The 19,136-nt window shown below is 35.7% G+C and overlaps 2 protein-coding genes across 2 annotated transcripts in view; one reads left to right on the top strand and one right to left on the bottom strand.

Moving 5' to 3' along the window:
• LOC124788789 (protein kinase C-binding protein NELL1-like) overlaps nucleotides 1-19,136 on the top strand; it is a 466,052-nt gene that overhangs the window by 70,537 nt on the left and 376,379 nt on the right. The window lies entirely within an intron of this gene.
• Nucleotides 425-4,466, bottom strand: LOC124787717. Its single transcript, XM_047254561.1, has one exon. The coding sequence runs from the start codon at nucleotides 4,323-4,325 to the stop codon at nucleotides 729-731; it is 3,597 nt and encodes a 1,198-aa protein (XP_047110517.1). The 5' UTR covers nucleotides 4,326-4,466; the 3' UTR covers nucleotides 425-728.

Raw genomic sequence — 19,136 nt, 5'->3', positions numbered from 1 at the left:
GTATAAATATAGCAAAATTTGACAGTCCATTTCTTGTTCCTCAACAAAGAGAGAGGTATATGGGTGTGGGGAAGCATGCAGTTGCATCTCACAAACTAGTCTGCTTCTAATTTTCCATGTTTATGTTGACACAAATGAAAATTAAATAACCTGTTCTATTTCCAAACCAATGACAATCATTCACTAAGACTATTAATCAAAATTTAATTAAATATTTCTTTATTTATTGGGGCTCTAAACATTCAGCTTACACTTTTGAGTCATTAAATACAAAAAACAAGGTACACTGATCATATATCATCATCACAGGAGAAAATGACAGAGATCTGAACTTTAAGAACCTATTGTTTAATGGCAAACATTGCACTATGGCAATGAAAAGCTTACATTGCCACACTGCTGTAATTAGGACCAAAAAACAATGTAAGAACAAAGTTCCACAGTGATTTATTTCAAGCACATAGATATGTAATGTGTTTTGATTTAAATTTCCAATGAAAACTGAAATAAAAGTTTTCAACTACACAGAAAATCAGTGATGTGACTGAGGTGTTGCTTATGGCTATGTACACAGTCAAACAACAACAACTGTCTAACATACAACAAATGTAAGACAACATATACAAACTATTGTCCGATATCATATACCATCTTGAACTAGCAGTCCAACAGCTGGTATAACTGCAACTTTCAATTTCCTTAGATTTTTAAGATTATTATTACTGCTGTCAACCTGGTACTGCAAATGCTGTGGCTGGTGTCATCTGAATACTGGTGATACTAACATATCCAGTGTCAGCCAACATCAATGCAATGTCGTGGTCATTAACATCAAACAATTGGAGTTCCAATTTTTTCAAGACATCATCTTTTGAAATAATTTTTGCCCTCAGTGGTTGAGTACAATCTGTAAGACACCTAAAAACTGAAATAACTGTTTCAAGACTATCATCATCTACACTCGCGTTCATTTCTGTAAACGCCAATGAAGATTCTATTGCCTGAAATGGTAAGTGAAGATACTGAGGCTCAATATCACGCACATATATTTCACTCACCCATTCTGTATTCCCGTAGTCCACAAAAAAGACTTGTACCAAGTTGTTGTCATTATCTGTATCAATTACTCTTGCCCGATACCAAATCCCATCTTGATGATAATGGGCAAGAACCAGCTGCCCAACAGCTGGTGTAACTTTCAGCTTACGTAGATTTTTAAGATTGTCTTTGTCATTTATATATCTGTTCAATGTCAGAAGTGTCTCCTCACCTGAGTTGTCATCAACATTGAGAATAATATAAAACAAATTTATCCTAATAACACAAGTAACTTGAAGGTAGATAGTTTCCCCCACTTCAGGTAGCACTACCTGTGAAAATGCTTCTTGAAATACTTCTTCTTTATCTGATATCCAGCCACCTGGGTGACTCAGCACATGTTCTTTCCGGCAGTTGCTACCTTTGTAGCACCTGCCATGCCGTGCATAAAATTTACAAAAGCGCTGCTCGTCATTTGCTGAATAACCTGCCACAGCTTCACATGCATCTTCATCATCATATACAAGTACTTTACTTCTTTCAAAGTCTTCTTGCATTGGGTTCCACATATCTAAAGTGTCTTTATTAAGAAGACATTTTGCCTCCCCAAGAGCTATTAATTTCTTATTAACTGACACACCCGGTGATGATGGATCAACTAACAACACTCCAAGGGACCCATAGGAAGTGAACTCTTTTACCTGCATATTGAAAACATGGTCTAAATTTAAAACATTTCTAAACTCAGACAGTGAACATGGTGACCATTCATAACTCACATATGTGTACATAGCACATTCAATAGGGGCAACACCATACAAGTGACATTTCTGTGACAAAACAGGAATTTTTGCAAACTGTCTGGCCAGAGGCTGCACAAAATCAAGTTCAACGACCATTTTATCACCAATGTCAACAAAAGACACACACACAGTTGTTTCAGTTGCAGGCATCCAGTCAATGATTTCAGCCCTGTACCACTGTGTATCTTGAGGATACAGAGCAACACAATATGATTTAATAATATTTTGTGCACTCTCTTTTGTAGTGAATTTAATTTTGTTTTCTGAATAAAAAATTGCCATTTTTTCATGTAAATCTGTAAATTCATCATTCTCATTCAAGAAAATCTGCATGTAAAAGAGACTTGGTGAATCAACAAATGTAGGAATACCAAGAACTGTTTTGTTAAGAAGATAACTATAATTTCTTTTCTCCAAAATAAAGTCTTTACTACAATAAATGGTTGCTGTTACACTTGTTCTGTCTTCACCACTTTCAGCAGACAGCAGTTCTGCAGCTCCAAAACTGGATGCCTGCGCAATATTCTCACCAGTATGAGAATCAATAGTGTCTTCTACATCTATAATCACATCTGAAGATGATGTTTCACAGAGTGATATTATTTCTGCGATATCCGAATCACTTAATTTCTGAGAATTTAAATTTTTATCAATTTCAGAATATGGTGGTATTTCAATGCTCGGTATACAGTGGAAATTGGGGCTATTTAGTTTTTGATTTATGCCACCTATACCGTTTTCACATAGCTCCTGAGAATTTTCAATATCAACTCTACTATCTGCCCTAAGCTCGCATGTGTGAAAAACAATTTTTTCACAGATTTCAACTGCATCATGTGTTACTTTTTCAGAATTTAAATTTGTATCAGTTTCATGCAACAGGAGTGTTTGACTGCTTGGTTCACAGTGGGACCTAGGAGAGTTTGGGTATTCATATATACCATCTATACAGTTTTCATATATCTGCTGGGCATTTCCAACACCAGCCATACAACCTGTGCTAAGATCAGATGCTTGAGAAGTAATTTTTTCACTGATTTCATCTGGATCATTTGCTACTTCCTGGGGAACATTAAGCACCACATTTTTGGCATGACAGTCGTGAGATACGGACGTAACGGCAGTCGAATTCTGCAACACAGAGGCCTCACTCTCCTGTGAATATTCTTCAACAACAGGTTTGCGTGTGATAGCTGGAATTATTGTACTATTAATAAGCTGTGAGACATTGTAGATTTTATCTGTTTCCATATCTATGCTGTCTGCATCAATAATGTAACGGGGCAATGCAGAGTCACCTATTGTCTTGATAAATTTAACTGAAAGTGTTGTCTGCAGCAGTAATTCTTCGAATTTACGATCCATCTGACACTGTCGCAGATTTTCTTTACACCACATACTTGAATCACCCGCAATGCCTTCCAGCTGACAATTTACAGCTTGAGCTTGTATACACATTAACTCTTCAGTAATTTTCCAAACACTCTGCAGTTTAAAAGATTTCATTCTTCCACTATCCACATCAAGAAGCATAACACAAGTAGTATCCAAAAGTTCTGTGCCTCTCACAGTTAACACTTTGCCTCTGAGGAATCTCTCACCATCTGCTACAAGTACATAATCGCCTACATCTGGCAAAATGGACAAAGCCTCCAATCTGTTGGTGTAATACATGCTACTGACACTTTTCTGGATAAATTTAATGTCCGAACATGGGTAATAACACAACCAGAAATTCCATGGGTTGTCCCCGTGTGAATATACCATTTCCAGTACCTCATTTGGCTTTATATCATACTGGCTTATACGCTTCTTTGCAGATGTGAATCCACTGCTTTCACTTCTCAAGTCCTCACTTATTTTACACACAGGAAGAGTTTCTACACTGGAAACATGAGCAACACTCTCAGTAATTTTTTCCGTGTCGCTAACATTAACTGCATACGGCGAAGAGTTTTCCACCCTTTCTACACTTTCGGCTGTTGTGCACACTTCTACGGATGAATCACATACCTCTTGACCCAGAGCACTAACTTTTGTAACCGACACATCTTCCGAGTTGGATAGCTCCGTACTGCGATCTTCTTCCGTAGGATTACTTAACTTTTCCGGTACTCCAACTTTAACTTGTGACAAATCTTCTGAATCCGATACTGTTATACAGCGTTCTTCCACAGGTAATCCTTCAGTTTTAGTTGAACAATGTAAATTACACACTTCACTATCTAAAAACTTTTCACATGACAACAAGCTGAATTCACACTGCACTTGCAAAAATATGTTTAATATTTTGTCCACATGACTTGACACTTTTGGATACGTTTGAAAGAACGACACTGAATCTTTTTCACGCAGCACTGTATCTACAACAAAATTTAGTTTCTCCAGATATTGAGATATTAGAACACTAATATCAGTCCACGTTTCGTGAAGTTCCGTTTTCTTATTAATTAAACGTTTCTTTTGTTGCATTACTTGACTCATGACTGAAACCGATACCTACACTGCTTCACATTCGCGCACATCAACACACAAACATAGCCAACGCATTTGTAAGCGGGAGCGCACTCCCAAGATAGCCATAGATGTCGCTTGCGCACCGATCAATAGCGAAGCTACCACTGCAGCAGCGTCACGCAGCCGGGCTTCCACAGGCACAAACTACTTACGCGAGCATTCCCCCACCACCACTCGCGTAAGGCAAGACCACACGCTAAGCTGTGTCTGCGCAGACATCTGCGCAATTCTTGTGATGTCAACGTAGCTGCAAATGTGGTGTGTTCACACAAGTGCCAAGTTATTTCTCGCCCACAATCTATCTAGTAGTAAAGACTATGCTGTCGTAACCTCAAAGATCATTTCACTTATTTTGAATCGGAGGAACATATATTATGGTCTAATGTTTGCAGTTTGTGTGGTAAGAAAAAAAATTAAAAAAAGTAAACAAAATACAATAAACAAGAAGACCAATCAAAACGGTCTAGACAATGACTGCTTAAGCGAAGCCAACTTTAGCAAACAAATTTATTTCACGGATTAATTGATTGATTGATTGCTTTATTGTTCCATTTCATCATTTTTGTACGTAGGCACAAATTGATATAGTCAGTTATTATGATATAAAACAATATGAATTAATATGACGATTATAAATTGTATGTCTACTACAACATAAATTACTTTAAATACATAAAAATAATAAGCAAATACTTACATATGGATAACTATACTTATACTCTTCTTACAAATAGTTATTCTAGTTAAAACTATAAGGATTTTTACCTTTCTTACAGCATTGTGTTGTTTTTTGTACAAAAGAAACAAATTTTCACTATATCTTGATACTCTTATTACAAATTAACAACAATTACTCTTATAATTAAAAGAAGCAAAGCATTTGCAAATTCTGCTTTGTATATAAAAGATGCAATTATAAAGAATAAAAGATATTTATAATTCGAATGATGTACACTAATTTTAATTATGTTAGTGACTCAAGTATTCTGGAGGAAATCAACCACACTAGAAAAGCAGCTAGCTTCACTTTAATGTGTTGTGGTAACTTGTTGTAAAGTTTTTCCCTGCTACAAGAGGCCTGTCTTACTGAAATTTCGTTTTAGCATATTCACTGGGCAGCTCCATTTTCTGTTGTGTAATGTACTTATGAACTGCTTCGTTTTCACACCCTAGTTTGTCTTCAGTGTCTGTCATTTTCTTTGTGAAGCGTATATAATCACCAGAACACATAAACAAAATAATGGTGGAATTGGCAAGTGCTTCAATAGTGGCTTCAATGAGCTTCCAGTAGTTACACATCTTATGATCCTTACAATTCTTTTCTGGACAATAATGCAACTTCTGCTGGTAGGTGAGTTGCCCCAAAAGAGTTATACTTCATCTCAACAGTGATTCCATCTGAAAGTAATTTATATTTTTCATCATTTGTTGTGTCATGCAATCACGTCAGAATTTTCGTGCAATAGCAGGTGGTATTTAATTTCTTATTGATAAAGGGTACATAATTATTGCACATTAGGTTTCTTGGATCCATATTCCAAGAAATTAAGTGGTGTTTATAGTTTCTAATTGTTTATCCAATAGCAGTACAGTAGTAAATGTTGTATCCTTTCTGCAGTATGTAAACGCATAATTACTGTATTTTCTGCATGAATGATGAGACTCATTCTGGAGAACCTTTCGTAGGATGGAGTTGCTGACTTATAAGCAGCAGGAACAGGATTGGACCAAGAATAGAACCTTGTGGCACACCATATTTAACGTTACGTTTATAAAATTTAAAGGTTTTTTAATTGGTTTAGCAAACAATTATACAACTTTAAAGTAATTTATGGGCACAGAGTAAAAATTTCGTTTAATATCTCTGTGCACCAGTGGCATGTGATGTGGTCTTGTTGTATTAATTTTGCGAGAAAAGCTTCTGTACTGTATACATTTCTTAATATTTAATACACAATGATAATGAACTTGACCATATACATTACAACAAATGTCTACTACAATGGGGTCACACGTAAGTGTTACAAAAATGGCAATTACATGTATTCTTTCTGTTAGACGAACGTTCCTAATCATAACTGATACCATATTTTGCCTTTAATAGCAGTAATCTAATTTACTGTACTCGCTAATTTGTTTAGTGTACAGGATCAAAGTCAAGGAAATGTACACGAATCTTATAGCTACAAATATACAGTTATATTTCACATGCTCAAACACTTTATCTACATTGTCTTTCAACAGTGTTCATATCATACTTTACATTTAAATACTGTAACCCCCAGATGGTCAGAAGCAGAGCATTTACTAGTAAAACAAATAGTGTGTAACATTTAGGTTAGGCTCTATCTTTCTATGTTTTCCTACTCAGTTTACTGCAGAAAACCTTCAAAAAATGATAAAGGTTTCAGAGACAAACGTTCTACAAAAAGGTTATGTCAGTTTTGATTGTATGCACAATTCATTTCACATTCAAAACAAAAACTGCCTTGCACTGACCAAGAGCACACCAGCCCACACAGTAGGTATGTTACTATCCAAGGAACACAAGCAGTCGAATACGCTACAAAGTTTTTGGTTGCTAGTAGGTTTATTAAAATTATAGCCAATTTACTAACTTGTCTTTCTCATGAGTCAGGTTACTCTGCTTGCATGTGGGGCCAAATTTGGTTAAGTTACATGATGGATCCCTTGCATTTTTCGTAGTTTATTTATGACATGTGTACATAATATGCATCAAAACACTTGGAAACTTGCCTGTTATCTAACATACATTTTGTGAATTTATCTTACAATTGTAATGACGTAAAATGCGTTAAATAAGAGAAAATGTGGCTAAATAAGAGGCAAAAATAAACATTAGGCTATGCTAAAGGTCAGTCTATAGCCACAACAGAGACTGGAAGTGGTGGGGAGGGGGGGGGGGGGGCAGTTCACACTTTATCAGCATGACTAAGCATTTGCATTTCGAGCTCAAAGATACAGTATCACATTAATTTGCACTTTACACATTTTACTTTATTTGTGCAATTATCTGAAGTTATAACATAAAATATCTAACTACCTTTTCTAGATCCAAACTTTGGAAAAGGGTTATCCATTTATAAGTACATACCGAAATTGCTTCACTTAGTAATTTATATCTCATACTTTGTATTCAGAGGGGTCCTCTTATAATTTCAATTTGTAATTTAAAAGGAATAACTGTGTGTTAACAGGAACTTTTCTGCCTGCATTCCATACTTTCTAATGTGAAAGCATAGTGTACTTCATTTAAAGCTTCCAAAATGTAACAAAAACAACTATTGGAGCAATGGCGATTGCAAGTTTCAAACTGTGAATAATAATTTTAAAAAAATATGATCACCAGACCTTCCATCTAGTAAGTAAGTTTTCAATCACAGAAGAAACTTACGATCTTGTTCCCCTGACGTTTAGTAAATGTTATAAAGCAACCGTAACAAAATTATCCGAACATCACATGGCTTAATGGATTTGCCATGGAGAACTTGGATGAAACAAGCTTTATTACACAAGTAAACGAATATATCACTGTACAACAGTACACAAAACACAGAACAGTTACAGAACATATGTAAAAATATTTCAACCAATACTTTATCTTTTTTCGAGATATGTGCATGCATTTATACTCTGAGCATACGGCAACCACAATTCTGAACAGAAACTCAGCAGCTCTGTCGCTTACAAAACCATATGCAAACTCTTTACATTTCAAAACAGCTGAAGAATGACTCTCTCAAACATAACACTTAACAGAACGGTGTGACACTGCAGGGAATACTGAATGACATGCAACAGCCTTTTTATGAATTCTCTCTCTCTTGAGTGTTAATGTAACCTGACTAGATGATGACATGTCGGTCTGAGTGAACCAGTCATCAAGGTTCCATTAGTATTATTTCTGATTTATTTGTCATATCTGATATTCCCATAAAGAATCATACCATACTAAGTTAAGGCCAATTCACACTGGCCATCATTATATAGTGGCACCATCATGTCATGGCACCATCACGTCAGGGTGTATTCATATTGGCCATCACATCAAGTCAGTTTAGGTCATGTGATCTCGACTCACATGGCTGTCATCAACCATTTTCTTATATGAAATGCAATCTTCGCAAAGTGATTTCAGTTGTTTTTATGTGGGAAGTGCCCTCACACAACTGGTAGCTTATATATGTGTATGCTGGGATTCACATTTGTACCAAAATGGCATTATTTTATCGGACGCATATCGTTTGCAGATTGTAGAGATATCTTGTACACTAGAGGAAGAAGATAGGAGTGCAAAACTGTGCAAAAAAAGTGTTGGTCCTGAAAATGATGTCATTATGTCGTGCAGAAAAGGAATTTCATGTATACTACAAGAAGGTGGAGGAAGAGGAATCTACATTTTGTAAATGTTTGAGAATAGTGAAGCACCAATTTTTTCATTTGTTACATCAGATTGCACCCAAAATTACTAAAAGGAACACTGTGTTATAAGCTGCCATCACACTGCCATGAAAAATAGGTTTGTTTAAGATTAAGTTTAGTTGGCAGTCCAGAGCAAATTTTTGCACAATAGGCACATCTCTCTCTATACATTTCCCTTCAAGATTGATAGGTTTTCTTTACAATTTGTATGTGGTTTTTAATAGTTCAAGTGTATCATTTGTACTGGGGTGAGCTAGTGAAATCACATAAATATTGAGCACTGGTGCTTACAAAACTGTTTCACACACAGTCCACGGAGCTACTTAACACTATGTCAGCTTGCCACAAATACATATTGAAACAAAATAATGTAATATAGTACTTGATGTATACTTCACAATCAAATTGCAAATACTTGACAACATAAAAATAACTTCCACTTATTAATCAATTTGATTCTACCAAAATTTCTTTTTTTCACTTCATGTGGCAGCTATTTGCAATACATTTCATTGTATAATATTAAATAATGGTGCTTCTGTCCCAATGGAGTCTGAGTACCTCCCATCACACATTCTTACAATTCAGACTGCTGCCTCACTGCTTCAGTTGATCTTTCATCATTCATTATAAAATTATAAATTTAAAAAAAATAAATAACAAAATGAAACAATTTACAACAAATAACAGAAATGACGAATAACAAAGACTGATATCAACCATGAAAAGTGTGACAAAACGAAATATGGAGGATGAGCAAATTGGTGTATATTGGGAGGAAATGAGATTGGGGATCAAATGATCAAAATTGTGATGACATCACTTTCAGCCTGTGTCCTTCCAAACTGGTGCAACACATACAATGACAGACTGACAGTAAAGCTTTGCCAGTGTGAAATTATGGAAACATGTCTTTGTTCATATTATTTTTAATGCAACACTTTCCACTTTTAAGAGCAGTTACAAAGCAACGTAAACGAAATGTGTCTCATAATTAATGCAAACAGCACAATTTGAGGTCACTACTAATATAACCCACCCAATAATGTTTCATGTCAAAGACATTGATTTACAAGGAATGGCATTGGAGTGTAATACAAACAATTTATTACTTTTTTCTTTACAAAACAGGTAACTAGAGAATATAAACAAAAATATATTAGACAAAGGCATTCTTGTACGAAATTTTTGGCCTGTTATGTTGAAATTCATATTTTCGATACATTCTCCTAGCTAAAAAGTGCATTTGTGAAATGTGAACTTTATGTCACCTCTTGCTCAAAATTTGGTTTGTACCACCTCATTTAGCTGCAAGAATAGTTTTTGACCTTTGTACCTATGCAATCAGTTGATATTACCTGCAATGTGCATAATTCTTTCCTTAATAACACTTGCTGAATGAGCAGGACAAGAATGTCCCAGTAAAATATTGGGCAAACACCTACGAACCAAAATTTTTAAAACACTCCACTGATTCTCTCTTTGCAAAATCTGTCCCTGAAATGACTGAATAACATGTTAATCACAGAATATACATAGCACAATGTTCCACATCATTATTTGGATAACAGAGACTACCTCCATATGCTGAAGCAACTAAATTATAACATGAAATTTTTTTCTTGCATCACGGTATGCAGTCAGAAATTTTGTACGATAGCTACGCATTAACCATTTGTTCCATGCATAGGAATAGTATCCCACTGTCTAATAATTGAGAAGCTACTTTTCATTAGAAATTTCTTACACGTAATTTCTATCTACTACATAGGAATAACGGTATATTCTTCACAGGTAGAAAAATTGCGGTATCACCTATGTCCATCAAGCCACGATTTCTAATTTTCTTTTCTACCTCAAAAACCTGGGTAGTTGAAATATTCTAATTTGAACCAGCCAGCTGTCGATACAGCCAAAAGCGAACCTCAAAACTATGTGTTTGGACTTCCCTGGTAGGGAGAAACTGTGTCCACACACGATAATATAGCGCTTGGACAACTGTATGGTTACTTCTGTTGAATGCCACAAACCAAAGTGTGTCTCTTTTATCAGTTTGTTGCTAGTATTTAGTCGTTCCACTTCTTCAGCTATTGGACAAACTCCTGAAAGAATGCTAAATGAGAAGAGTTTCTTGTGACTGCCTCTTCTAATTGTTTTCTTAGTCTCTTTTCTGACTATAAATTTTAAATGTTAGTCACATATTATCATGTACAGATTACTGCTGTGCATGAAGCACTGCTTTAACAGTAATTGAGATAGTGTAGGGCTCTAGCTCTCTTAAAGCTACTGGAATGCATTCATGAAATATTATTAAAACCAGAGAAACATTTTGTCTTCCTAAATGCAATGGATAAATAGCTTTTAGATAAAGAGAAGCTCCATATTTTACAAGCTGATTTTTTTCAATTGAATGCATGTATTTTAAGGCACCAAAGAAAGCTACTGCTGTACCAATCCCTTTGGATTCTGGGAATATTAGTTCCTGATCAGAAACATTCAGCCATGAATTTCGCACACACTTTAAAATATGAACTGTATCAATCATGAAAAATAATTTCCTGCTGCGTTCTTTGGGTTTGTATACTGGGTCTTCTGCTATGGTGGATCAGATAAACCGGATTCAGGATATTTACTTACTGCACTATCATCAGCCACAATAGCAAGAGCTGTAATTCCTATGTCTTCCAATCCAATAACAAGGCTTTTACCAAAGAGCACAGCTGAATACCACCAGAATTTCCAGCTGGTAATGTATGGACAACATATTTTAAAAAAGACAATGAACTTGAAATCATAACGCATCAGCATTTTTTGCCAGACCACTTTTCTGTGAAGCAGAATATACAACAGTGCACAGCTTGTAACTCATCTGTGGCTTTACATAATCCTTGTCCATTGATAATAAGACCAGTTTGTATTTCTAAGCCAGAAATGGATATTTTCTCTTTACATAGAGTAGAAACTGACCTCAGTGTGCCTTGTGAGGGAAGAGTAGGATTATCAGAGCTTCTGATAAATTTGTACGCATGTGGTGAAATAGGAAAAATGATAAATTTGTATGCATGTGGTGAAGTAGGAAAAAAAATTATAGTCCTCCAGGAATAACATATCACATTCACATTGTTCACGAAAATAATTTGTTTCTTTGAGGAAAGCTGAAGCATTATGTCTTTTAAGAAATATTTCTCCAAAGTGATTAATTTTCCAATGCAGCTACACAATGATCAGCTGACTGCTCCACAGTAAATGCTCCACAAAAGCACAGTGTATGTTCTGGATGATTCTTTTGCACCTCATTAGTACATGAGACAGCCACTGGAAATCTAGTGTCTGATGCATATTTTACTTCCACACCATGAAAAAAACTGGTAAATTTAAATCCTTACTAATGTTGACATACCACCTTATTCTTGGCTGAAGTACCTCTTTTGTAACTATAAACAATAGCACTTTTTACTTCTGCATGATAAACCAATCAGGATGAAATGTTTTGAAATTTAGTTTCGTTTGTAGTTGATTCATATCTCGAGTGGCATATTGCCTACGAGCTTCAGGAAATGTTTCCTCACATTCTTAAAGTGCGAAAGCTAGCTGTTGGTTTTTTTCATGTTCTTATATTTTCTGGATCTACCCACCTTGTTATAGGTTTTGACATATTATATGGGCACTTTGGAAAAAATGGCGGTACAGCTCCTGCAAAAACCAAACTTGATAACAATTTCTTTCGAATTTTACAGAGTGTGCTTAGACAAAACACACCTATCAATAACAGTGGTCGGTTCTATAAATTTTCAGATCATTTTCTATTCGAATGCTTACAAATCATAAAATTACTGACCTTTAACCAATCCTGTTTTACTTTCACACAAACTGCTGTCTCATTCCACGTCCTGATGCTGAAAATGCAGTCCATTGATTTAGAAGATGAAAGTGGCATAACCTTGTTTCTCAGTCTCTTTTAGAAATACAGATTATTAAAATCATATTAATGAACTATGGATATTGTAATGTATTTAAAAATAATTATATTACTTGCCCTGGAATTACTTGGTGGCTGAAGATCATCTCTAAAGACAGCTCAAATCCACTGCAGGTTTTCTAATTTGTTACTTAGTTGCATGTTCGTTACATCATACAGGCGACTCTTTAATCAAAATGATGTGGAATGCGTTAGTTTACAGGACATGTATACATGTCGTCGTTCTTCCCGCATGACAATATATGGAAGTTCAGGAGTGGCCTTGAACCGTGCTCAAAGAGCCAAATGGTAAGGCGATTACTTCTGATAAGTAGAAAATGTGGGTTCAATCCGTGGTCCAGCACTAATTTTCATAGTTCTCATTCCATTATACAACCGATGACAGTCCGTATTGACAACTGTGGATACTTTTAATGTATTACATGCCAGCTGTAGTCGTCGCAGTGCCTGCTCCTGTGGCATGCGTGCATGTCCAAAGCCACTTTGCATTGTAAATCAGAATAATATAGCCTTTGCAATATCATATGTTCTCTAGGAGGTGTTGGCCAGCATAGGGGTGAAACTGATAAAGATACTTATAGTTACACAATCTCGATTCATTGTCAGACTACATCGAGATCTGCAAGTTTATTACCTTGTTTGACCACAGATACTACTGTCTATGGTCGAAGATAAGTCCTTCTCGCTTTCTTATTGGCTGATTTTTAGTCTCCCACACTTGTTTTCGTAGTTAAGAGAAGGTGGTTACACTACATGGTGCTCCTGATTGCGTCTTCTTGTGTGTACTGTACTCTGTAAATTACATTTTAAATGCGTACGTTGAATGTTGATCATATTTTGACATAGTTCTGCTCGCACCCTTAATAATGGGTAGAGTAAATGATTTCATATTTAGTCTTGTTTCTTGCGAAAGAGAGCTACATTCGTCACATGGTGTTCTGTGGACTTACGTGTATTTGTTACTACTTACGAATCTGTGTGAGCTACTTGACATAAACCCGTATTCAGTATATTACTTTTATTCTAGTTAATTTTTGTTTGTGTCCATTCTTCGTACTCTCTCGCAGTTAATGAAGAACTCCATGTTAGAAGGTTTAGACAGTATTGGTATTGAACTTTATTACATCTTGTCATGGAATGAATATATAATTATACTTCGAATGGCGTTGCTTGTTGTCACTGAGTGCCATGCATTTCACAGTGGCTTGCACAGTGTGGATGTAGATATAGACAAGTACACTTGGTAGTTTTGGTGATGAGAGCATTCTTCCTTGCAAATGTTAAAAATACTACAGTAGTTACCGAACATTTTCACTCTTTATTAAGAGGTACTATAAACATTACATTTTAGCAGAGGTCAACGAAGGTTTCAGTGGCCTTCATACACACATACATATGTACATACATTAATACTTGTTCCATAGATCATGAATATGACATTTCTAATGCTGTGGAACATGTCACTTTAACATAAGTTTTCTTTACAGAAAATAATTATTTTTTTATAGTTACTACTTCTTATCTAAAAATTCATACATTAAACACAAGAGCTAGAAAAACAATGGGAAGATAAATAATGTAAAATACGAGCAATATACTGCCAATGCATTTAAATCGAGCAGTTCACACATATTCACAAGCAGAACAAATGAACAAATATGGAACCGTTTACCCCACCAAATACTGAGGGCAACAATTATACAGAATATGAGCAACATATTTACAATGCAATTTAAACAGTGCAGTATATACAAGGAGGTTATAAGCAGCAATATAACTTCCATTTGATAACAGCCACACGTTCGAAATTGCAGTATTGAATTTTATTTGTAAAACCACCATAAAGTACAAATGAAAAGTGTCATGTAGTAATCATTCCAGAAAGTGAAAATACAGATAACCCCATCATAGTTTCCCAAGCTCGAAGTTCACTACCAGCCCACTTACAGGGCTATCATCATTCCCTGTATCCGTATCATAAGCCGGGTTCATACATGCAACCAAAGTGTTGCCACAACTACCTTGCATACTGCAGTGCAATGCAGCTGCATTTGTGAACTCCCAGTTTTTATTAGCACAAAGAGACGCAACGTTTGTCCTGCCACAACAATTTCAGTTGGTTGTACTTTATTGGGCCTCATCCTTCCACCACTGCTCCCTTGTGGCAGTATTTCGAAACATGAGCATTCTGTCACAGTTATTGTGGAGTAATTGCTACTGTACTCCATTCAATTTCAGTGTGTTTTCATTTTAAAGTGAAAACATTGATCAGCAGGTACACTTTTACAGCTTCTGGATCTACAAGAATAGCAACCTATATCTTATTGTCTGCAGCTGTGAGTGTGTGGGAGGGTGGGTGGGTGGATCGATGGGTGGGGGTGAGGCAATATTTCTTAATCAATGATTTATCCCACAATCACAAAAGTTTTTGGATGAATAAGTAAACAAACTTAATATATGTAACCACAAAAATGAGTCATCTAAATTTCGTGATATGTGAGACCAAGCATTGTATAAATTGCGAATTATATGCCGGAAATAGCTCCACAGTGTGACGTGGAGCTGTTAAACGGAAATTAGTTATTTGAAATTCCTGTATCGATGAATACAAAAAGATTCTAAGATCTTTGAAGAGTAGCTTGCACGCAGGTGATATTTACATGCCAGCTGTTGATTAGTTTGCGATTGCAGACAGCATTTTCGTCTGTGAGTGTTATTTATTGAAAGCTGTCCTGTTGCATCCTGTGTGAATGGTATGTCACAATTCCACTACAGATGTCATCAGATGCGTGTGTGAACCTGGTTTAACATGGGCACGGAACAGATAGATACAGAAATGAAAGCAGAGGGCGGCGCCTTTGACTTCTGTGCAGCAAAGCGTTGCATGAAACTGAGTAGACCCGGAATGATAGCCGCTTACTACTACGGCTGGAAATGAACGTTTTTACAACATACAACTAATTTAACCGACTAAATGAAAACTTTTATGAAAGAAAACGCTAATGAAATAAGGTGTGATCAACTTTTAGTTTAAAAATTATCGTGTGAGCTCTTAAATTAATTACTGTTAACATAAGCAAGATGCGAGTTGCCACAGCTTTTAGCTTCAGGTGACAATGAAGCTACTTTGCTTTGTCAATATCGGCTTTTTCCTTGCAGCTATTTTATTTTATTCCTTAATTTTTCTTTTCTGGGCCTGTGAACTGATAAATAAACTTCGCTTCCAACAGAAACAGCTGTCACTGAACACTCTCCATGAGTTTCAATGTTTGCACCTGTGCTGGAGTTTTCATTTCTATTTTCATCCTGAAAGTAATGCATAGGTATTACTTTAAACAAATTCAATAGGCCAATTAGAATTTAATCAAATGTTTTAAGTTTGGCCCAGATCTATAAGTTCACTCCATGATGTTTTGGTTAATAAATGATGACTGACAGGAGTCATAAAGAAACTTTTGTCAAATTTTGTCCCAAATATGAGATGTGTTCCACTTTTCCATTATGTAGCTGTTGATGTAGAATGTCTCCTCAGATTTCATTATTTTCTTCCAGCAGTAAGTACTACAATAAATCACAATCACTGGTTTGCAACACTTGTATTTATTTCTACGAACTGTTCACGACTTAAAAACAAAAAAAAAAAAAAAAAACCTCACCTACCTGTCTTCAACGATTTCCTCAAAATTTATGGTATACAAAAGATTTTGTATCAAATGAAAATAATAGAAGAGGGAGCTCTAGATGGCCTAGCGTTTAGAAAAAATTGCATTTTCGACACAGGTCAGGAGAGACATGAGCCATATAAGCTACTGTAGCTTGTAGGTAGTGGTTGGCACAGTCAAAGGAGTACAGAATGGTAAGCCGAGAGTCGCAGGGTAGAGACGCTATGCAAAAACATTTATCTCTTTTATTTTCGGCTTTTTCGTTTCTTACATTGAAAATAGACTGAACTAATGATCAATATACTGTATTTATCATTATTTTCATAAACAGTATGAAAAGGAAATGTGAAGACAAAATGTAGGAATCTCGTCCTTACTTCATCAAAATATCAAAATATGAGAACCTTATAACAGCCCTATACAGAAAGTTCCAGGCTGATGTGTTGAAGGCCTACACACAGGGAAAGAAATTTCTTATGTTAACTGAGTCAGGCCGAACAAATCGATAATACTTTTCAAGATGAGGAGAGATTGTTGTCGTGATGTGTTAAAGTGATTCACCCAATGCGCTATGCTAGTGCAGACCTGCGATGCCTGTTTTTATGGCCAGTTCGAATTTTTTCAGAAACCTTCAAAACTATTTTTATGTCATCATGAGAGAAAAGAAAATGACATTGTGAGTAGGCTACATCAAAATATATTCTGCTCTTCATCACTGGCTATCTTCGTCAGTTACTTGTGGTTTGCTGCCAAATGTGTGATGAGAGAGAAACTTTTATAAATGTAAGCCAGTTTTTTTCTATAGCAACATTAAAACAAATATGTATTTGTAGGAAATGCGACATTTATAAAGTGTGTAACGTGCTGAGGAAGTTACTGCTTTCCCTGTTTTTAGCAAGTGTAACTGTAAAATAACGAAAGCACATAACTTTGTACACAAAGTTCTCATGTCGGCTTACAATCGCCTCCTGGAAGATTATATGGAATCCGAAACATTTTTGCCTCTCCTTTTCACTCCTTTTATGGAAATAATAATAAATACCACATATTATTCGTAACGTCTGTTTATTTTGCAGTGCAAGTAATGTAAAAATTGAAAATACAAAAAGTAAAATAGTTTATACAGAGAGTATCGAACACACTCCTTTCGACTAACTGAACAGCATTTTTTCCACAGTGCTTATTAACAGTGGTAGCTACTACAAATGGCTCATGCCGCGCTCGAGCTGCACAAAGAAATGAGTTTTTTTTTTAAATGCCTGGCCACCTGGAGCTCCCACTTCTGTCACTGTCATTTCTGACCAAGCACTGCATATGCCATAAATTTGGAAGAAGTCGGCGAGGACAAGTATGCATGGTCCACTTACGAGCCACAATCCTTAGTGACACCAGCAAGATGGCACCTAGAACTATAAGTTCTGTAACTTTTTCTTAGAAAAATAGCATGTATAATGGTATTCTGTGCAAAAGGTGCCCCTATGTAAGTGTACAAGGCTTTGTGTGTGCAGTGAATGTGAAAAACGAAAAACTATGAGTAGTGTAACAACAAGATCGAGAAATAAGCATGTTACAAGTGGAGCAACTGGCGTCGGACAGCATACAGTGCAGTGTCAGAAATGTTGACTTGAAGGTGTGGTGGTAATTGTGAGAATGAATTAGCGAGAAAAGACGACATTATAACATTTTTCGCAAAGAAAAAGCCGAATTGGTAGGAAAAGTAAAATCTTTTGGTAAGTATGTCAGTGAGCTCAAGAGAAACATTAAGGAAACGAAAAACACACGAAAATCGAATATTGTTTATGATCTTAAATGCGACATGAGCCCAAAATCTGACCAACAAGATGCAAAAACATACAGTGAAGGTAGTTTGCATTTACTCCCAGCGAATACCAGTTTATATCACTAAGATATATGCTGCTTGGAATAAAATTATTCAACAAGCTGCCAAATGATATAAAATGTATACTAAATATTAATACTTCTGAAGAATCTGTTGGAGAATACCTTCATTACAACTCCTTCTTTTCAGTAAGTGATTATTTGAATTGCAATAAATTAAGGAGCTGTAACTTCTGTAATGTATAAATCACATAACTATATATAATCCAGAAAAACTATACTGTAATGACTAGAATTAAGTCCAGTATTATCTTGTACATTTATTACATGTGATTAAAGTACTAAATAAGTGAATAAATAGACTATTTGCATGTGGAGCATTAAGGCAGCGCGTTCGGCGCCAGCGCACTCAAACGAAATAGTGTACTCTAACTTCTATTTTATCCATGCTGTAGTGAGATGTTGCCTCCCTTCCAACTTTAAAAACAACTTCGATATGTTATCTACATTTAGTATACAGTAAAGTGTCACCTAAAGTGAACCAAACGTAAAGTAGCCAGCGACTACATTTTTCACTGCAAACGCTTCAAATTTTATGCTGCAAGTTACTTGGAAATTATCACACTAACTACAGTATGTCCCATATCGAAAAAAATGCTTCATCATCAAGCTGTGATAAGAAACTACAAAACACTAAACAAATGTATTTCATATGCCAATTATTTTCCTCATACGCACAGTGTGTATATACACAGTAGCGAAGAAAATGCACAGATGCGAAACAAGTTTTTAATTTTTTAAAGGGAAAAGAGAACCTCTACCGAAAAACTAACGCCAGGAGTTGACTTAACTTTG

Source organism: Schistocerca piceifrons, chromosome 3, assembly GCF_021461385.2.
Source record: "Schistocerca piceifrons isolate TAMUIC-IGC-003096 chromosome 3, iqSchPice1.1, whole genome shotgun sequence".
Classification (NCBI taxonomy): Eukaryota; Metazoa; Arthropoda; class Insecta; order Orthoptera; family Acrididae; genus Schistocerca; species Schistocerca piceifrons.
This window is presented reverse-complemented; position numbering and strand designations above follow the sequence as displayed.

Excerpts from the sequence above, each read along its gene's own strand:
- LOC124787717 (XM_047254561.1), bottom strand. The coding sequence starts at position 4,325 with ATGAGTCAAGTAATGCAACAAAAGAAACGTTTAATTAATAAGAAAACG.